A 20,395-nucleotide genomic window follows, 5' to 3' on the forward strand; every position below is an offset into this window, starting at 1 on the left:
ACCAGTGGTCTCGACCACAAACCAATAACCCGATCTTCTACAATGGCAGATGCGAAGCAAGGTATTTAAAACCATTCTTTTTTAAATACTATTATAATTTCCTAAAACTAGGAGTTCTCACCATCAAAGATAATCCATTCCTTAACTGCTGTCTGAGATATTTCGCGTTGAAACGGCTCAAAGCTTGGTATAAGAACTAAGGCCATGCTGCACATTCAACGTAGTTTTTTTATCTTCATTACAAGTAGCTTTGAATATGACATTCATCAAACGTTTTTGCACATTCCTGTTACGTGCTGAATTACAACATTTGTCATATAATCGCTTCCCATAATGTAAATATCAACGTATATGTGTATGTGTCATGGAGTCGATACGCGACTAGGATGCAAAATAAGATAAAACAAGTATCAGCGTAACGGTTGTTTACATATTTAATGCACATTTTACTTTAGATTCAATAGTTATTTATTCTACGTCCTAGGTTTATTTTAATAAAAAGAGTTTCATTTTATTGGATTGTATAGTGTTATGTCAAATTCTTACAGAAATGAACAATGGAACATCTCAGTCACGATCAGTGCTGGCAAAACCTCGTCTTGGTGCTTTTGGGTCCTCTGGGTTTGGAGCTAGTACTTTTGGTAAGTGCCACAACACATGCATGTTTGTTTAAATTAAAGCTTTCCATGACTCAAAAAGCTGTTCATCTAGAACAGATGTTACTCTCAATTACTACATGGATTAAAAACTTTTTAGTATGAGATAAGGTTTTTATTGTGGTGGTTATAAAGATACTTTAAAGCCTAATTTTCTTACTTTATCTTCACATAGAGTCAAGAGGAATTATATGTAACATATTTTAAGAACTTTAACTTACAGACAGCAGCAATAGTTGCTAAGCAGGCGAGGTGTTCAAAATGATCTTGACGTGACTTTATTGTTAAGAGACTTAAGAGAATAAGAGCACGTCAAGGTAATTTTGAACATCTTCCTGCTTAGCAACTTCTGCTGTTGACTATACATTTCTATGGACTAATTATGCCAGATGCAAATAAATTAAAATTGAAATTATAGGCGTGTTAAAATTTTCTACTTTTTACAGGTTCTATAAGGATAATTAGTAATGATCGAACACCGGTAGCATTTTATGCTATTATGTCGTCCAACTTAATGACTAATTGCTCGTTTAGGTATAAGAGTATTATGTTGGACGTTAACAGGACATAAAATGCTTCATTGATAATTAGACAAATGTACCTATACAAATTGTTAACTTTTGTAATGTCCACTGAAAAGATGCCAGTTTTGCCAAACATTTTTTAGCCACTTGTTGAATAAACTATTTATGAGCGCACTCTGGTCAAATAACCATGGGATGTTAAAAAAAAACCGGAGGCTTGATCATGGAAATAAAATAAAAATTAGTTTCTTTATGCTTCAGGCTATTTTACATTAGGAATAAGGTATAAAATAATCATATATTGCAAAATGAATCCAAATTACATTCAATAAAATATTTCAGGGTCCATACTACGTCCATCCCAGCTGAAACCTGGCAGCAATCCATTCCTTAAAGTCACTGAGACAGAAGAAGCTGAAAAGAAAGCAAAAGCTGACAATGAAACTGAAAAACCTAAAGGAGAAGAAAGACTTACTGAAACCAAGGAAGATGCCCCAAAATTTGTACCTCTCGGTGCCGCAAGCAGTGCTCCTAGAACCTCCACACAAGTCCCGGCACCCGCACAGCCTGCTTCTGGGACATCAGGGTTTGTCTTTGGACAGAATTTAAGTGAGCGAGTTGTTATTCAAGACAGTGTTAATAACGGTGATGCTGGGCCATCAGAGCACAGTATGAAGAATGGTACGTCGGAGCTGTTGTTCACAAGCGCAGCTGCATCTGTTAAGGAAAATAGTCAGGTAAACTTTTGTTCTGTACCTACAGTTATTTTTACTTTGGTTAGCATTGCATGTAAAATTTAGTAGGCATTATAATAGGAAATTAAATACTACATAACTCTTTAGTTGACATACATCATTTTGGAGTGCTTGGAATGGAACAGACATGTCTCGCTGCGGGAATTGCCATGCGAAGGATTATTTTATTACAAATTTTTGTTTATAGTATAATCGTATAAGGGGTCATCCATTAATTACGTCACACGAATTTCTAGGTTTTTTGACCCCTCCCCCCCCTCCTTGTCACACTTGATCACATTTGGCAAACCCCTCCCCCTAGTGTGACGTCACATTTTTTCTACGAAATCGCCAAATCGAATTAAGTACCTAAGTATTATTAATATTTTATCAAAATATTTTTGACGATATAAATATTAGTAATTTTATAACCTAAAACTGCTTAGGAAAAAAAATTAAACGAATAAAAACGATTATCGTTTTAAAAACTTGTTATTTAAATGTACAGCGAATAAAATAATTTAAATAAATTTTCGGTTACTGATGAAGTTAAAGTGACGTCACAAAGTTTGTGTCTCCCCCCTCCCCCATATCACAATATGACACATTTTCTTGACCCCCTCCCTCCCCCTAAACGTGTGATGTAATTAATGGATGACCCCTAATGGAAATAATGTTAATGTGCCTGGACTCACAAGTCTCTTTCTTGTATTTTAGCATGAGTGTCAATTTACCCTCTGACCTGTTTTGAAGCCTCCCCCAGCCTAGCCAGCCTAATTACTTCACTGCTGACATAATGTACAAAACATTTTGCTATAAGACTGCCGATTATTAACTCAATTATGGAAAATGATGAGATAATTAATACTCAAAGAGGTATTGAAGAAAAAAACATAGTGTACAGAGCTTAACCCATTTCTTGACAACATAACAAGATTCCACTCTCTTTCTGCATTTTTTTTCACCCTATCAGGCGCAAGCGAGGCTTGAACTCATGCTTTTTTTAATTTTCCAAGAGACGGGTTAAGCAAATGGGATAAGGCCTAAGGGCCACTTGCACCAATTACTAAACCGGGGATTAACTGGTTACACCTGGAGTTACCATTGTTACCAGTACAATTTGACACTGGGTTAACGGTTAAACCGGTTAACCCCGAGTTAGTGGTATGGTGCAAGTGGCCCTAAGGGTTGTCAACATCATGATCAGCTCTTTGGTCTATTTATTCAAGGAGTCGGCGGGGGGCAGCACTAGCGCCAGCGGCGCGGGGCTGGCGGCGGCGGCCGCGGAGTACGAGCGTGCGCAGGCGCGCCCGCCGCCGCCCGCCGTCACCACCACCACGGGCGAGGAGGACGAGATCAACGTGCTGCAGGTGACGCTGGCCTTCCTCACGCCCAAGCCCCTTTTATTATACGTCACTCTTATTGAAGAAGAATGGCCGTCTTGTCGACTTTGATTTAACAATTCTCTGATTCTAGGTACATGTTCTCAGATAACATGCCTTATAGGAGTTGTTCGAAGAGAACTTTAATAGTAGTTTATGCAACAGTGATATAATAAGGGTTCTTAAAATTCAAGGGTCGAAGTTACAAAACGAGACGTAGTCGAGTTTTGTAAAAAAAGACCCGAGAATTTTAAGAACCAATTATGAGCTGTTGCATACATTACTTTTTCTATGACAGCTGCAGCAAAAAAAAAAAAAAAAGAGTTATTATTAAAAAAAAAAGAGTTATTATTAAAAAAAAAGAGTTATTATTTAAAAAAAATTGAGTTATTATTTAAAAAAAAAGAGTTATTATTGTAAATGAAAACATACCTCTTTCAATCAAGATGATCGGAACTTGTATCTTTAAAAAAAATAAAGCAGTTGTATTATACTCATAAGATGACTGCTAGCAGTCATCTTATGAGCCTATAGACAAAGCATTCAAATGACATTGCTTTAGATATCACTGTCAGTCATTTAATTGACACATTTAAGTGCTGGAGTAGAAAAACAGTATAATGATATTGTCAGTATTATTTGACTATTGTGTATGTATATTAAAACGAGACCCTCACGATTTTAAAGTCAAAAATAAAATTGCTCGATATACGTACGTACGTTTCACTCCAAAATAAAATAAAAAACAACAGGAGCTCGCGTCAGCGGACCGACGCAATAAAATTTAATATATCTGAGTCTCACGCAAGTTTTGTTAAAAAACACTGACAATAGGCTACATGACTATTTTTTTTTATGGTATCAATCGATCGGGTTTGTTTTTAGGATCAAATGTCTATATGGGACCCATTGCATTAAAGTAACACAAAAGTCAGAAATTGTAGTCAAAGGCCGGCAGTCGCACTTCACTCGCGAAACGCCCTATACAAAACGGCCAAGGGCCGTGACGTCATCGCCCATCTTGTAGTATGGACAAAACAAGAAAATTGCGTTTTTGTCGGTGAAATATTGCGTTTATGTATATAGTTGCTATACAATATTTTATTGCATGAAATGTAAGGAATCGAATGGTACCCTTACTTTTATCGTTTTTGGAAGTTAAAAAAAACTTACATTTTGAAACTTTCAGGTCCTGTAATTTTGTAATTTTTCAATATTTTATTTGAATATCCACATTATTGTGATAAATTGCTCGTTTGCTATCTATTTTACTAGATTTTGTTATAAAATTCAACATGTGTCATCGTCCCTATTGTTGCCATGGCGACTTTTTGATGTGTTTCGACCACACACCACTGACTAAAAACTGTTGTATAATTTCAGCTATCGTGCCGCTTGTTCGCCTGGGAGGCGGGCAGCTGGCGCGAGCGCGGGCGCGGCGTGCTGCGGCTCAACGACGCGGCGGCCGGCGCAGACGCCTCGCGGCTCGTGGCCAGGGTGGCCGGGTCAGTACTCTACTGTAGAGACTAGAGATGCACCGGATATCCGGTTATTTTAGTATCCGGCCGGATACCGGATAGTGAACTACTATCCGGTCGGATACCGGATAGTAAAATTAACACATTTTTGGGTAAAAAATGGAATCTAAAAAACAGTCACGGTCATAATCGAATCAGTATATTTTTTTAAAACAATATTAACTTAATATTTTCTTTAATAAAACAATTTTAATTAAGTTTGATAATATTAAAAAACCAGTTATTTGTCTTTAATATTGGAAATGCATCAAAGGCAAATTGTGATACATAATGACATGACATGATAAAACTCGTTACGTTACGATCCTAGAAATGTGTCCGCGCGAACGTTTACTACGAAACAGGTCGAAACCTGCACGACGCGCACCTGCAAAACACAAAATAAAGGTATAGTACCGCCGGCCGAATATCCGGCGGCCGGATACCGGATATTCGGCCAGTGTCCAGGCCGGATATCCGGTATCTGGCCAAACTACTATCCGTTGCATCTCTAGTAGAGACACTCCACAGCACTCTGCTGCCCTGCCAAGAGTCTCACTCAACCGAGACCAATATCGGTTCTCTACAATGCTTTAGATATAGATTATCAATCGGGTACATTTTGGAGAGTGTGTGCAGGAATTGGAAGACTTTTAGGGCCAGTTGCGCGGACCGCACTTGATAGACTGATCAAACGCTGTGTCAGAAATCATTTTGTAGTTTCCTAAGGACTTTTATAGTACATTATTGTCGAGGTTCGGAAGTAGCTACTTGCAGGCTGAGGATTCGTTTTAAACGGACGACCTTGGGAGTCCGTTTAATTGAATCCGAAGCCAGCAAGTAGCTTTCCAGCCGAGTCATATATAGTGCTTTTCTCAAAAATGGTGCAAGAAATAGAAATATTTTACAGAACTTACAGAAGCAACGTTCTAATTTTCACAGAAAAAAATACAACCATTATTAAAATTTGCTTGCCGCCTTTAAAAAAAAAAGAAGTGTATTTTTCTGCTGAAAATACGCCAACCTATTTGAGACACCTAAATAGTCGCGGTACCAACATTAAGCCTGTAACAGACTATCGCTTTATAATAATAAGTGCTGATCATCTGTTTGGCTGTTTAAGGGACCTATGTCTTCATTTGATATGGCCATTTAAAGTTTTAAAAAGTTTGGAACTCGTTAAATAATGGAATTTGTATGCGACATTGCAGTCCCGAAATCGAGACTGCAATGTTGTTAATTTTTTAATTTTTTGAATGACCATAAACTACGCACTTCGCAACCTATTTTTTAACCGGCAACGTCGACTTTGCCGTCCATTTTTGAGAAAAATAAATTATTATTGAGACATATTTGTACGATTCCATGTACTATGGTGTTACAGATCGCTGCGCGTGGTGCTAAACACCAAGATCTGGCCGGACATGGTGGCGGAGCGCGCGGGCAGCAAGTCGCTGCGCATCACCGCCACCGACACACAGCACCAGGTCAAACTCTTCCTCGTCATGGTGAGCCTCCGACCGCTAAATTCCTGCATTTCTAACTGCGCGGCCACACACTCGACGAGTGCTATGGGAAATGGCCGATAGCTCGTTACCGCGGCAGGAAACATTTTGCACGCATTTATAAAAAAAAAGTATAAATGTAGAGATAGCATTTTTCAACCACACAAAACAAATTGCTTTGGATATTGGATATCCCAGACTTTGTATAGTTTGTAGCTTTCTAATAGACCCCGAAGGCTAATCCTATTGTCTATTGTTAAGAAAAACCGCTCGTGCCACGTGCCCCAACCACCTGCATAAAAAATCGGTACTTCGGTTACTGAGTTCCCGCGAGTCGAACGCTACAGAACCAGTCTAAAATGTGTCATCGATATGCGTAACAAAGGCGCGTTATCGGAGAGCGCACCTACACTGGTTTTTTGAGCGTTGGACTAGCCCGCGCTCAGGTGCCAAATAGAATAATTAGGACCCTTTTTTGCAGGTAAGTAGCACGTGCGGTTTTACTGAACAATAGACAATAGGATAAGCCTTCGGGGTCTACTAGAAAGCTACAAACTTTAACTATTGTTGCGTTTTAGGGTAACCCCGGCGACATTGTCCAGCTTCACCGCGCCGTGCTAGCGCGCATCTCCCTCAGCAAGCGCGCGGGCGACGCGGCCTCCCGCCTCCGCGACGCGCACGAGACTGGCGAGTGCCACGCGCACGAGCACCGGCTCCACGCCCCGCCCCTCGCCGACGACGAGCAGGACACACATACTGAAGACAAGGATGGCGACTCAGAAAGCAAAGACGACGTAACGGAAGACAAGGAAGGTGATGCGGAAGACAAGGATAGCAATCCGCTCAAGAGAAAAGAACCGGTAGGCGACGAAACGTCCCCTAAGAGACAGTGCCCCGAAATTCTAATAGACTGATCCGGCCCGCGGTACGCGCGGTGCCAAGTGACAGACACAGCCTTGCAGCTCTGAGTTCATAGAACGTAGGGTCTACCTCGTTTGACCTACAGTTTCGTTGATCTATATCTGATGTTTCGTCGAATCTTGTCCTAATATATTTTTCCTTACAAATGATAGAACAAACGTAACCTAATATATGAATTTATTTAAATGTGAAAATATTCCATTATGGAAAGAATTAGATTCGACGAAACATTATATTCGATAAACAATTTTCGGCCATTCGAGAGATATCCAAATTGTGGATACGCATAGGGTTATTTAATGTTTTAATTGATGCGCTTGTTGAATTAGTTGTTTTAAAACGTTGGGCCAACCAACCGTGTCAGTAAAAATAGCTGAAAGAATCATACTATACGCTTTTGTAACGTCATAGAAATATAGTATGCTTTCAACTACTTTCCTATAGGCACGTACGGCTGGCCAAACTAGGTAAATAGTCATATCGGCAGGGAGCTTGGGAAAGGCATTTTACTTTGTGTAGTACAAAAGCGTGAAGTGCGAGCGCGGATTCGTCTCACATTCCTGAAGAGAGCAAATTACAGATGTTCGGCCGGAGCTGGATGCCAAATATGTGTAATAATTGTTTGATTTCTGATCGATCATAATGTATAACAATAAATAATTAAGACTAATAAAGAGTATTCATGAAAATACACCTTCCCATCTTATTTACAACAGTAGGTACATAATTGTCCATATCAGTACACTTGTGATTTATCCTTACTGTGATAATTGAAAAATATTTCCAAATCTCGATAAAAAAAACAGATTTTTAATAATCACGAGGTAAACCTAGCCCACAATTAACATAAACTCCTCATTAAATATTGAATCCCACGCCAGCGTTTAACTAGCGGTTGTTGCTCGTAAAACAACTTAATTGCCGCCTAATTGACAACGTGATTGGTAGTACAAGTATCGCATTAAGAGGCTTGCGAAATTAACACCCTGCGACGGATTGATTTATCATCTGATTAGAGGGTGATTATTTTTGTATTTACTGCCCTCTAATGATTTAATATAACTCATGTTATAAGCGTTCCGAAATTGACGCGCTTACCTTGTGACAAATTGTACAAGTTGCCTCACCGAAAGAGAAGTGACTCATGTCATGTTTAACAACGAGTATGACAAAGACGACTGGGATGCGAAAATTAATCCAAAATAGGTAACAAATTTGTTCGTGGGTCTATACCCACGAACAAATTTAAATAATTTAATTTAAAATTAATTTATTTCTATAAATAATTAAATAAAATACTTCCAATTTTTGTACTCCTTATAACCTGTCTATAGTTATATAATATCATTGTCCTCTTCTAGATTTGGAAGAATGTAGAGTTTGAAGGTAGCTTCATACCATTTATATTTTGCTTGAAACTTTGATATGTTGGAGCTCTACATCTACAAAGGATCCCAATAATTTTATGTAGACTACCTATCTGAACATTCTGAACCCACCGGTGATGAAATAAGAACACGCTGTAGATACATTTTAAATCAGTTTTACACCTTATAATCCTCAACAACCTAATTAACAACATGGATACCTATTAGCTTAGCAACTTAAGTGTGTAACAAACCTTGCTTCGTCAATCATATATAGCCTCGAGTAACTAACTTATTTGGGCTCTAGTCTAAAAAGGCCACATTATTTGGTACATGCAAAACTCACGTCATGACAACCACGTATTCTACATTCGAAGCTTTCAGGCCCCATTTCAACGCGCTCGCCAATGTGGCCTATTTCAAGATAGTCCCTAAACCATCGTCTGGATTAAAGCATACATTGCACACCGCATATCGCGCGTTTGTATGGTTTTTGGTTATAATTTACAACTTGCAGCATGTCATACGCGTTATTCAGGTAAGTTACTCTGGTACGCTAATCAGTCTTACTCACGAATTAAATGCGAGATAAGTACTAGTAGTTACCAAATTTATATAATTTATCTACTTACTTAGTAAGTACCCTTAATTTAGGAAGCTGACTGTATGCTAAATGACGTTAGGTTACCTACCTATTTACTTGTACAAAATTAGGTGACTAGTTGACTGCAAATAATTTTCTATGAGTTCCAGGATGCTAAATTTATACCTAATGGTAATTATGTTAAAGTATGGCATTGAATGTAGGCACGCCACAGCACGGAGCAAGTAGTGAACTCGCTGTTCGTTCTTCTGACCACGTTCAACACGCTGGGGAAGCAGATGGCTTTCAACTCGCGCGTCGAGCGCATGGACCGACTCATCGCTACTATAGAAGGTGCAGACCAAGTACAGATAGTGGACGCCATACAGCCAATACAGCTTAGTAATAACACTGACATCGTCTAGCAATTTTCAATAAAAAAACACAGAGCGGAGCAGGCTTGATCACGATAACTTCGCTCATTACACGTTGCCTTCAACGCATCTATCAACCTCATCGCTGCTATTATACTTACAAGGTGTAGAATCTATATATATGTAGAGTAAAATGAATAATGAAAACATGAAAATCTTACAGAGTACTATGACTACGATCAAACAACACTTGAGTCATCAATCTCATGATACCTATCCTCCTAAGGCCCACGGTCCTACCTATAATACCTATTCAGTTCGATGTAATTTAAACCATGTTCAATTGGAACAGAGTCGCTTTTGCTTTGTTTCGTTCAATTTTCAATGGTCCGTTTGTACGGCTGGCTGGGCCTTAGGAGGCTAAGCCTTCGCTAAAAACAGGCAACGTGAATATTTGGGCAAATGTGACGAACTGAATTAAGTAGCAGAATTGACAGCAAGACTTCTGAGTAAAGACCTTATGAACGTCGTATCTACTTAGTTAAGTTTTAAAATGTTGTTAATACCCCTTCTCCTATCTAAGGACCTCTGTTCACGGCTTGTAACGCCTACGACGAGAAGGTGTTGCGCAGTAACGCTTGGATCATGTCTCGAATGCTGATGATGTACCACGGTTCTATCTACCTATGCGGCGCCATGTGGGGGATCTCCCCGCTGGTTACCAAGCTTTCGGGCGAGGTGGAACTCACTGGGTACTTCCCGTTCGACACCAGCGACTGGATAGGGTGTGTACTAATAATCAGAGCTCGGCGGGGGTGAGCTAATTACCTTATAATTTGATAAGTCTTACGTCATATTATAAGAAAAAAAATAGCTCACCCCCACCGAGCTCTGCTAATCATAGGTGATGTCTCCACCTATGTGCGCGGTGCCATGGAGCGCCTAACCTAATTGTATTCGAAATAACCTCAAATTAAAGTGATTCCTATAAGTATATAAGTGATATTTTTAAATGACTGGTTCTTGTTTGGTTTAGAATAAATACCCTATACCTACCTTTCAGATTCAAATAACATTTTCACCACACCAGGGGAAAAAGGCTTACTTTGTACTTCAAAAACTGATAAGAAAGATGCATTTTATCCACATGCGAGGCAAAGTAATCTTATGAAAATTTTGAGTTGTTTGCTCATATTGGCTGATAGAATTGACTTATAATGATGATTGGATGATAAATATATAATAACGTTCATTTGGATTTAATTTGGTTTCATTTTGTTTGATGTTTTACAGTTGGTATTTTCCTTGCGTTGAAAATTTTTGTTTCACTCGGTGGAAAAATTTGTTCGCCACTCGCTACGCTCGTAGTTCAATTTTGGAATCTTTCGATTTGCTCGGGTAATATTAGCACGAGCGATTAAATAACAACTTTGCTCCCTTGTAAAACAAAGGACTACGTATTAAAGCTTTTCATGAATTCCAGGTTTGGAATAGCAGTAGCATTCAACACAATAGCGATAACATTGCAAGGCTACGGCCATGTGACTATGGACTGCACGATCGTTTCCCTGCACGCCCAGACCAAGACCCAGCTGCAGATGTTGCGCAACAGTCTCGAACACCTGGTGGACCCTGTGGGAGAGACGGGGAGGGAAATACGTGTTCGGTCGACGGATTATAAGGATATTGAAGATCCAGCGTTCGGGGTGGTGCTGAAGAAAAGACTAACGCGCTGTGTAGAGCACTACAAACTGATAGTGTGGTATGATTCATCATCTACCTCTCGTTGTTCCGGCTTTTTGCCTTGGCTCATGGAAGCTCGGAGTTCGCTTGGCAACTAGAATGGCGTGGGCACTAGTTTTTACGAAAGTGACTGCCATCTGACCTTCCAACCCAAAGGGGAAACTAGGCCTTATTGGGAATATTGGGATTAGACTGATTTCCTCACGATTCACCTTCACTGGTAAATATATCAAAATGATATTTATCGTACATAAGTTCCAAAAAAACTTCATACCTACCAGCCGGGATTTGAACCCGCAACCTTCGGATTGAAAGTAGCACGCTACCAGATCGCTCTCGGCTCGAAGGACCACTGTCAAGTTGCTACGTTACCAAACATGGTACCACACCTCGGACACTGGCGATCAAATGTATGAAACAAACGCGTTCCTACGCACACAGCCTAAGCTCGTGTAGGTGAACGCGTACCATGCTTGTTGAGTGAGATAAGACATTGTAGGGCAACTGTGAGGTAACCGAGAGCGGGTCTCAGCGGGTGGGCGGCACTTTCAACGGGAGGCAGGGAGCGTCCATACTGTATGCTAGTACTCTTTATACTGTGCTGGTACTCTCTTCCCGTCTTTTCGTGGTCACGTGACTGACACAAGCCTACGTCATCATGCGACAGCGCTATATGATAATATGCGATAGCGCTATATAAAGTGGCAATGTTAATTGTGACGTAGGCTTGTGTCACTCTGGAAAGACTGGAAGAGAAGACCAAGTTTTATTAGACTATGGCTACCAAACATTAATTTTTATATTTACAGTTTCTTATATGTTCTATATGGGTTCTCTGGTTCTATGATACCACTCAGTTTTTGTATGGAACAGCGACATATTTTAGAATTTAGGGAATTTGTACAACAAACTAAATATACTTCATATCGGCTCGAATAAGTGTGATATGATTAAATTGATACAATTATTGCAATAAAATTATATAATGTCCATTTGCATTTATTTCGAATCAAAGTTAGTTCTAGTGAGCGAGGACCTATTAATGTAAAATAAGTTTATATTTCGTAGGTTCCACTGTGAGGTAGAAGCGCTGTTCGCCGAGGCTCTGATGTTCCAGTTTTTTGTTGTTGCCTGGGTAATTTGCATGACAGTTTACAAGATCGTTGGTGTAAGTTTTTTTAAACTATTTGTAGTCAAACAAATAGCATAGGTATAACGATAAAATAAAACGTCGTAATTTGTTTTTATTTCAGTTAAGTTTGCTTTCGGCGGAATTTTTTAGCATGTTTGTGTATCTCGGCTGCATGATGGGACAGCTTTTCATCTATTGTTACTATGGGACTCAGGTCAAGGCTGAGGTTAGTAAGTTAATTACCCACTTAGATACCAAGATAAGAATTATATGTTATGTTATACTCACATTCTAATGCGACATTTGACGCTAAACTACATGCATATGCATTCCTAATAATTTATATTAGGAATTATAACTAAACGAAGGACGTCAAGGACGGGATACTGATGTTTATCCCGGAATTTCCCCTCCACTCTCTTCAGTCTTCCTACACAGTGGCGTAGCTAGGTGACAAAAGGCCCGGTGAAACAAAAAAACTATCATACTGAAAGTTCCTATACCTATACCTAATCTCAATAAATTCAATGTCGTAGAACTAGTAGAATACTAACTAGTAGAGTAGAGAACATGTGCAACATTTGAACTACGCCACTGTTCCTACATTATAAAAAAATAATAACCCATTGACCCCATTGTATTCAATCCTACTATTCTCAGAGCGAGTTTATCAACCACTCTATCTACCGGTGCGATTGGGTGTCGCTCTCGCCCCGGTTCCGCGCACTGCTGTTAATCCTGATGTCAAGAGGTATGCGGCCCGTGGCGCCGCGCATCGCCCGCATCATCCCCATGTCTCTCGAGACCTACATTTCGGTAGGTAACTTAGACTCTCACTCTGTCAGTGGCGTAACTAGGGGGTGGGGGAGTTATGGGGGGGGCATGTGCCCCGGGCGCCGTCCAAGAGGGGGCGCCAAAATGGGCAAAAGACTACCTCTTCGCCTTGCCAAAGGCAGCAGGGAAACTTGTCAGTCGTAATTACCACCACTGAAGTCACTGTCGCGAGGTTTTGTGGCTTGCATTCTCACCGCACCGCGCATCGGCCACATCATACAAATCGGCTTCATGCAGCCATACCATAATAACTTCTTACCAACCGCCTCCGTTAAACGGTAATAATTAAGCTACGATATCAATTAATGTCTTGACATAAACAATAAATGGCTTGTTTGCAGGTGCTGCGCTCATCTTACACGCTGTTCACGTTTTTAGAACGAAAGTAAACAAACTATAGTTATCTTCAATCAATCGTAACATTTGCAACAGCTGTTGTTGGTTACGTTAGCAAGCTGTCAGTTTTATTTGTATCATTTAATAGTTATTTGTACAACAAGAGATCAAAGTATGATATTTTTTCGAGTGCTTATTTTGAGTCCCGTGCAAGCGAAAGATTCTATAATAGATTCACGAGCGTAGCGAGTGAATCTAATTTAGAATCTTGAGCGTAGTAAGGGACTCAAAAGCGCACGAGATGTAAATAACTTTGATCTCGTGTAGTTCACAAAACTTTTCACCTCAGCAGTGAGAACATATTAGAGAACCCGAAAAATGTATTCCTTCTTCATCACTTACCTCTATTCACTCATGTTTTCTTAAGATATACCAACGATTAAATTTTCGCCTCAGCAGCTCGAACAAGGGTACTTTGCTACTTAAAAACAGTGAGCAAAATCGCATTTTGCTCATTGAGTGAGCAAAATCGCATTTTGCTCATTTTGTCTCGCACAGTGAGCACAATGCGATTTTGCTCACTGTTTTTAAGTAGCAAAGTACCCTTGTTCAAGCTGCTGAGGTGAAAAATAAATATTTTGTGCACATAGATAATGTTGTTTATTTTTTTTACCTAGTACCTAGTATTTTCTGTGGCAATAACTTTTAGAAACCTTAGATTTTTCGAATCCTAGTGTAAGAAATCTCCATCCATCTATATATATGGTAGGTATTTACAATACATAGGTGTTACGCTTAAAATATCGTTTTGCTAGTATAGTAAGTGCGTCGTGTTGCTAGTAGGTAAATATTCCACAACTCTGAAATTTATATTAACCATCACATCACCACTAAAACAATTGGTTAGGTGCCCAGTCTACTTGAATTATTTTAACCTTATCGAATCCCCATAAACTATTTGGTAGTAGCGCGTGAACCGTGGCGCAAACAACTATCGGGGATCGCTCGTAAACTCACCACTGTTTAATCTCCGACTCCATTTAACGGTCTTTGTACGAGCTGAGGACGCGGCGCTGCCGCAAGTCTCCGCATTTCCAAACACCGCCGAGTTTTCCTCTGTCTACCTTTATTTTTACTTTAGGTATGCGAGACCATAAAATCTCAGCGGTTATTAGTTTTCACGGAGAACTAGGCCACGAATCTTAAAGCAAATTTATACAATACGCTTTGACTTTAAACGGCAGCTTCTCAAAACAAAAAAAATTATGATAACTATGTAAATTTGTAACAACGTTTCGTGAGCTATTGTCAGATGGAATGGAATGTACTTATGAATAAAATTAACGCCGAGGCCGTCTAAAAATATTCTTGATAAATGTCATTTAATTTGATGCATTCCTTCTGTATCTCGTCTAACAATTCTTTAAAAATGTATTAGACGGTAAAGTTTGTGCGCGACGTCCCGCGTTGAGTCACGACTGCGGCAGACAATCGCGCCGACCCGCCTCTTCAGTGCTCCGTACGACGTAAGTGCCGAAAGTCGTGTAAAAAGTTATATCCGGTGGCGGATACCGCGCGAGTGTGTGGAATTTCGTTTATAAATACGGTGCGGAGAGCGACGGCGGGATCCTCGGGCGCGGGGCGTCCGCGCAGCGCGCAGCCGCGGGTCGGCGCGGCGGCGCGGCGCAGGCAGGCATGCGCGCGCGATGATCTTCACGGGCGGGGGGCGCCGCCGAGCCTCGCCCGCGCCCGCCCCGCGCGCGCCCAGGCACTCCGCCCAGCGACTCGCGAATGACGTGAGTTTCTTGCGGCTACATAACAACATTGGTATTAACAAGCGTTGAGCGCGATTTGTGAATTAGGTACCGATTTTATCAACCGCACACAACGCTAATACAAAAGTCATTACCTAAATTATATCTACTTACTTACTTTTGACCATTATCTCGTGGGTGAAACTTTAAATAGTAGATAGGTAGGTACCTACTTATTTAATTACCGAATACCTACTTACTGTTTGTAGAATTCAGGGTAAGTAGGTCGTATGGGATTAATGGGATGCAATCGCAGTGGTCTAAGAAGAAGTGAGTAAGTAGGTATGTGAAACCTCTTTTGCGCATTAGGCATTGTTTAATCTCGCACCTACTGCAGCTCAATTTTAGGCCTGAAACCGCAATCAAAGCGGGTGGCCTCGCGCCGGACTCTCTTTTTCTTGAGCCCTGGTACACCAGTTTTCTCCATTAAGTACATTGTAATTATATTCCACACCGTGGAGCCATAATATGTATGAAACTTCAAATTTCTGAAAAATGCACAACTTCTAAACTCTACAATTTGTAATGGACGCAAAGTTAGTATTTCTAATTTCTATCTAATTCGAAAATATCTAATTTCATTGGCCTATAATCCCGAAAACTTAGTATTCCGAAAAATACCCATAACTTGATAAACAATACATGTTAACTAAGTGTGACTTATCAGTAGAGAAAAGCTGAGCTAATTTCAGTTCAGTGTGGGTAGGTTTAGATGGTATCTAGATTTAAGACTGTTTATTTACCAACTCAATCAATCTCGCACCGAAATCCACCAATCGTCATCCTCATCTTGTTACAAATTCCGACATTGAGTGATCTAGGAATGTTTTTATCACGCTTTTATATGTATATGTCACCGTAAAATTGTAAACACTCGTCATATTATAATCTCGCTAGTTACATTATAAACTGACGGTAGGGAGATTATAATCTAACCTAACCTAACCTACGTTAGATTATAAACGAACGGGTTCACAATCTTACGGTGTCATATATGAATCAGTCAGTCAGTCAGGACACTTGCATTTATATATGTCACCGTAAGATTGTGAACCCGTTAGTTTATAATCTAACGTAGGTTAGGTTAGATTATAATCTCCCTACCGTCAGTTTATAATGTTACTAGCGAGATTATAATCTGACGAGTGTTTACAATTTTACGGTGACATATATAGATTACGGGCCGATTTATGAAACTTCGTCGTTTTGTTACCTCATGTTAGCTGATAGAACTGACATGTGATAATTTTGATGATAAGTATTTAAATAACTCTCGTTTGAATTTGTGGTGTAAGTAATGTTGTAAAGTTAGTATTATTCTCGCGTTGGTGTGGTGAAAAATTGGTGTTTCACTCGGGAGCAAAGTTTGTTTAACCCTCGTGCCTAGTAAAAACCCTAGCAACGCTCAAAATTCCACTTTTCGAGCTTTACTTTGCGAGCGTTGCACAAAAAAACCAAGATCTGTTTTGGAACTTTCGCTTGGTCGAATATTAACGAGGGGTTAAACAACGACTTTCTACCTTGTAAAACAAATAACTACAACCTACTCTCTAATTCTTTCGGCGAAGAAAATAAAAGGATCGTTTTATCACTCGTTTTAGCCCCGAATCCGAGTGGTTTGCGTGTAAGCTGTCCAGTGGCCGGATATAGTCCTCGGGCCGTAGTTTGGAGCCCTGTGTTATAAATAATTGTAGTCAGTATTTCTATTAATAATACTCGCTATAATTATAATATCCATCACTACTTGTATACAGAAAATAAGGATTCATATTAGTGATGGGTAGGACATCAATTTAAAATGAGTTTGTATGAGTACCTCATTTTCTAAAATGAGGTGTTACAATGTCTTACTTCAAATGAGGTGAGGTACTAGCATATTTTCAGCGTCAACTATTCCATTAATTCCAACAGCGACAATTTTTTTAAGATGTACAGGGTGGCCAAATAAGAGGTATACACTTTATTTTTGAAATTTTATTCTATAAAACATAAAAAATATTAAGTATTCCTTGTTAAATATAATATGTAGGGTCAGCAATTACACTTGGAAAATAATGTCAGACAAATGTCCACCTCTAGCAGCATGGCAGATGCGAACACTTTTCATCGCGTTTTTCATCACTTTTTCACACATTTCTGGCGTTATCTCAGCGACAGTGATCGAATATTTTGTTTTAATTCCTGAAGGTTCGTTGGTCTATTAGCATAGACACGTCCCTTTAGATAGCCCCACAGAAAAAAGTCAGGAGCTGTTAAATCAGGCGATCTTGGGGGCCAGTCAATGTCACCGTTTCTCGAAATTAATCGACCGGGAAACGTTATTTTTAATGTTTCTATTGTTTTTAATGATTAAAACACGTTGTTCCGTCGTAAAACGCTCCATAATAAATTTGCCGTATCTACACAAACTAATTTTCATGCAATAACTGTCATATTTACCGCCAAAATAAAATGGCGGCAAAAAAAAGTTGTATACCTCTAATTTGGCCACCCTGTATGAAAGCTTGCAGCGCTTACGCTTGTTGTCTTTCGTGTTTAATTGTTAACGTATTTTCGGTGGTGACGCGAAGCGATATGCGTGTCGGTCTCACTCCCTCTTTGGGTATTTCTAATTCATTGTTTCATTTTGAAAGGATTTTTGAGGGGTTCATGTCACAGAGAGGCGGTGAGTGGACCTTTTGTCGTTGCAATAAGGTTTGTAGTTCGGCAGTTGACAGTGTGGATCATTACTCGTTTCTTCATTTGAGACATTTGAGTTTTGAGTGTCGGCGAGCAGGCGAGCACCTAGCGCCTCGCGTGATGCAGGGACTCTGTTACGAGTTGTGAGGAGTGTATGAGTTTTGAGGGTCGCGAGACTCGCGAGTGAATTTGAACGGATAAGAGTTTTTTGAAATTTGAAGTGTGGCAAGAGGTGTTTGTGATGCGCGCGAGTAAATGAGTAAAATGAATAGAGGAGTGAAGTAAGACATTTTTGCGGTACGAAGTACTGCGACAAATTAACAAAATGAGTGGTACAAATGAGGTGCCTCACGAGTGAGCGACTCAACACTAATTCATATGTTCTGTAATTGCCTCATAAATTATAGCAATCTTAATGATCCAGGTAGGTAATAGATGCATTAGCAGTAAATCAACTTCAGTTCAACGCACGCATTCCGGGACCGCATTCAGAAACAAAAAGTGTATAGAGTCGGACCAAGCTTTACAATAATAAAGCGTGGAAGTGTCATTAAAGCGTCTAATTTCTACGAAAATATGACGTTTAATGACACTTCCACACTGTGTTATGTCAAAGTCGGCGCAGAGTTAGCTTAAAAGCTTAGATGAACTCATATACTTAAGTAGGGGAGATGCGTGTATAATGATCCCTTAAAGTGAAATGATCCCCCCTCTTATCTGAGCAACTACTGATGCCATCTATCTAAATATGCATTAAACGTCTTCCCCGTGACCCCGCCAGTTGCCTCTTAAAGTGTCATGGCGGTATGAGCACGTAGCGTGATTGTATTAGAAAATAATTAAAACAAATACGTCTAATCTACGGTAGCCTATTTTCCGAATTCCATTACTTTTAGCATGTTGCGTTTTATTCAAATTATGTTTCACTGTCGGATCTTAATGACGTTTATCTATACTTTAAGGATGTTTATACTGAAGCAAGTTGAATTTGAAAGTTATATTTTTGTCGATATTTCAAATTTGGTGTTTGAGGTCAAATGATCCCTTTTCGTAGGCGTAAAATGATCCCTGGAATCATTTTACCCCCTAAGTAATTTACTATGAGCATTTCCTGTACAGGCCATAACATATTATGTCGCGAATTTATGTGCGCAAATCCACTTACTTCCGAAAAAATGACCTTTGGAAGAAATTCTAAGGGCTCTTAATGCGATTAAATGATGGATTGTTTTTTAAAATAGCAAGCAAAATCTGTGCCCCTGACGGCGTTAAAATAAGGCCAAAATAGAAACAAAAATAGCACTCATCTTCTGAAAATAAAGAAACGCTGCAATCGACTGACTTAAATGATTAAGACGAAGAAATCTTGATATTACAAAGGAATCATCTGTGATTATTTTAACTCTACCCTAGGGATCGTTTTATACATACCTATGTATAAAATGATCCTTTACTAAACCTTTAGAAAACATAACATAATTATTTAAATATATAAAAAACACGAGAAATAAGTATGCAGTTACTTAGTTAAGTAAATGGACTATTCATAAAGACCTAAATCTTGTGTTTCTGTCTCCAACTGTGAACACAGTAAAGTTTCTCCCTTAAGGGGATCATTATACCCACATTTCCCCTACCTATTCACACTTTAACATTATGAACGAAGTTTGTGTCTACTTTTCCGACATTGATTTTTGGTTTCTTTAAATAGTGAAAATCGAATGCTAACATATAACGTCTTTATTAGCAAAACACAAAAGATCTGTTTTTCTATTTAACGCAGTATGAAAATGATTATACTCGTAAATGTTGTCCAATTACAGTAAACAATTGAATGAGTTTTTGAATTTAGTTACGGAGCTGTTAAACGCGGTGGTATAGATAAAAATTATTAAAATATAAGTAGTACAATGTGCATCACCCTCCCATAAATAAGCACATAAGCAATCAGTGCCGGTCAGTTTCTGTTAAGTTTGTCACATAAGATGTAATTCAAAATTCTAATGTAGTTATCACATTAAAACACGAGGGCGAAAGAGACACCCCGATTATCAAAGGAAAGTATCATATTTTACCAATCTAAATATGCCTCCTGATACCTGAATGACGCACGTCAAACTTCCACAAACGTTTAACTCGTTCACTTCCCTATTTATATCCGTGCATTTCAGGAGCGAAGCAACCTTGGTGCTCTTTACCAGATTCCAGATCCTCGTAGCACTGGAGCGGCATTCAGACTTCAAAATTTGATCTTGATTTGAAGTTACTGGCAGTGTATCACCCTCGCACCAATA

At 39.4% G+C, this 20,395-nt stretch overlaps 3 protein-coding genes across 5 annotated transcripts in view; all 3 read left to right on the forward strand.

The window, feature by feature from the left end:
• Positions 1-4: 4 nt before the first annotated feature.
• LOC134650226 (ran-binding protein 3) lies at positions 5-7,302 on the forward strand. Its single transcript, XM_063505172.1, has 7 exons — positions 5-61; positions 549-641; positions 1,523-1,917; positions 3,144-3,284; positions 4,680-4,801; positions 6,198-6,321; positions 6,897-7,302. Exons 1-7 carry the CDS (start codon positions 43-45, stop codon positions 7,230-7,232), a joined length of 1,230 nt encoding a protein of 409 aa, XP_063361242.1. The 5' UTR covers positions 5-42; the 3' UTR covers positions 7,233-7,302.
• Positions 7,303-8,931: 1,629 nt separating this feature from the next.
• On the forward strand, positions 8,932-13,725 carry LOC134650528 (odorant receptor 46a-like). Its single transcript, XM_063505484.1, has 8 exons — positions 8,932-9,144; positions 9,414-9,543; positions 10,147-10,348; positions 11,047-11,325; positions 12,375-12,474; positions 12,560-12,664; positions 13,099-13,254; positions 13,614-13,725. The coding sequence occupies exons 1-8, from the start codon at positions 8,956-8,958 to the stop codon at positions 13,659-13,661; spliced, it is 1,209 nt and encodes a 402-aa protein (XP_063361554.1). The 5' UTR covers positions 8,932-8,955; the 3' UTR covers positions 13,662-13,725.
• Positions 13,726-15,116: 1,391 nt separating this feature from the next.
• Positions 15,117-20,395, forward strand: part of LOC134650175 (putative protein kinase C delta type homolog) — a 58,976-nt gene continuing 53,697 nt past the window's right edge. The window contains exon 1 of one of the 3 annotated variants that reach the window (XM_063505060.1): positions 15,117-15,408. In XM_063505060.1, the coding sequence (XP_063361130.1) occupies positions 15,315-15,408 (94 nt within the window). In that variant the 5' untranslated portion in view covers positions 15,117-15,314. The remainder of the gene's footprint in view (positions 15,409-20,395) is intronic. The other 2 variants (XM_063505059.1, XM_063505068.1) reach the window with 2 other exon arrangements.

This window comes from Cydia amplana, chromosome 8 (genome assembly GCF_948474715.1).
Source record: "Cydia amplana chromosome 8, ilCydAmpl1.1, whole genome shotgun sequence".
NCBI classification, from domain to species: domain Eukaryota; kingdom Metazoa; phylum Arthropoda; class Insecta; order Lepidoptera; family Tortricidae; genus Cydia; species Cydia amplana.

Coding starts and splice junctions, on each gene's coding strand:
- LOC134650226 (XM_063505172.1), top strand. Junction 1,918..3,143: donor CTGTTAAGGAAAATAGTCAG/GTAAACTTTTGT, acceptor TATTTATTCAAG/GAGTCGGCGGGGGGCAGCAC. Junction 6,322..6,896: donor TCAAACTCTTCCTCGTCATG/GTGAGCCTCCGA, acceptor GTTGCGTTTTAG/GGTAACCCCGGCGACATTGT.
- LOC134650528 (XM_063505484.1), top strand. CDS start 8,956: ATGACAACCACGTATTCTACATTCGAAGCTTTCAGGCCCCATTTCAAC. Junction 11,326..12,374: donor CACTACAAACTGATAGTGTG/GTATGATTCATC, acceptor TATATTTCGTAG/GTTCCACTGTGAGGTAGAAG. Junction 12,665..13,098: donor GGACTCAGGTCAAGGCTGAG/GTTAGTAAGTTA, acceptor TACTATTCTCAG/AGCGAGTTTATCAACCACTC.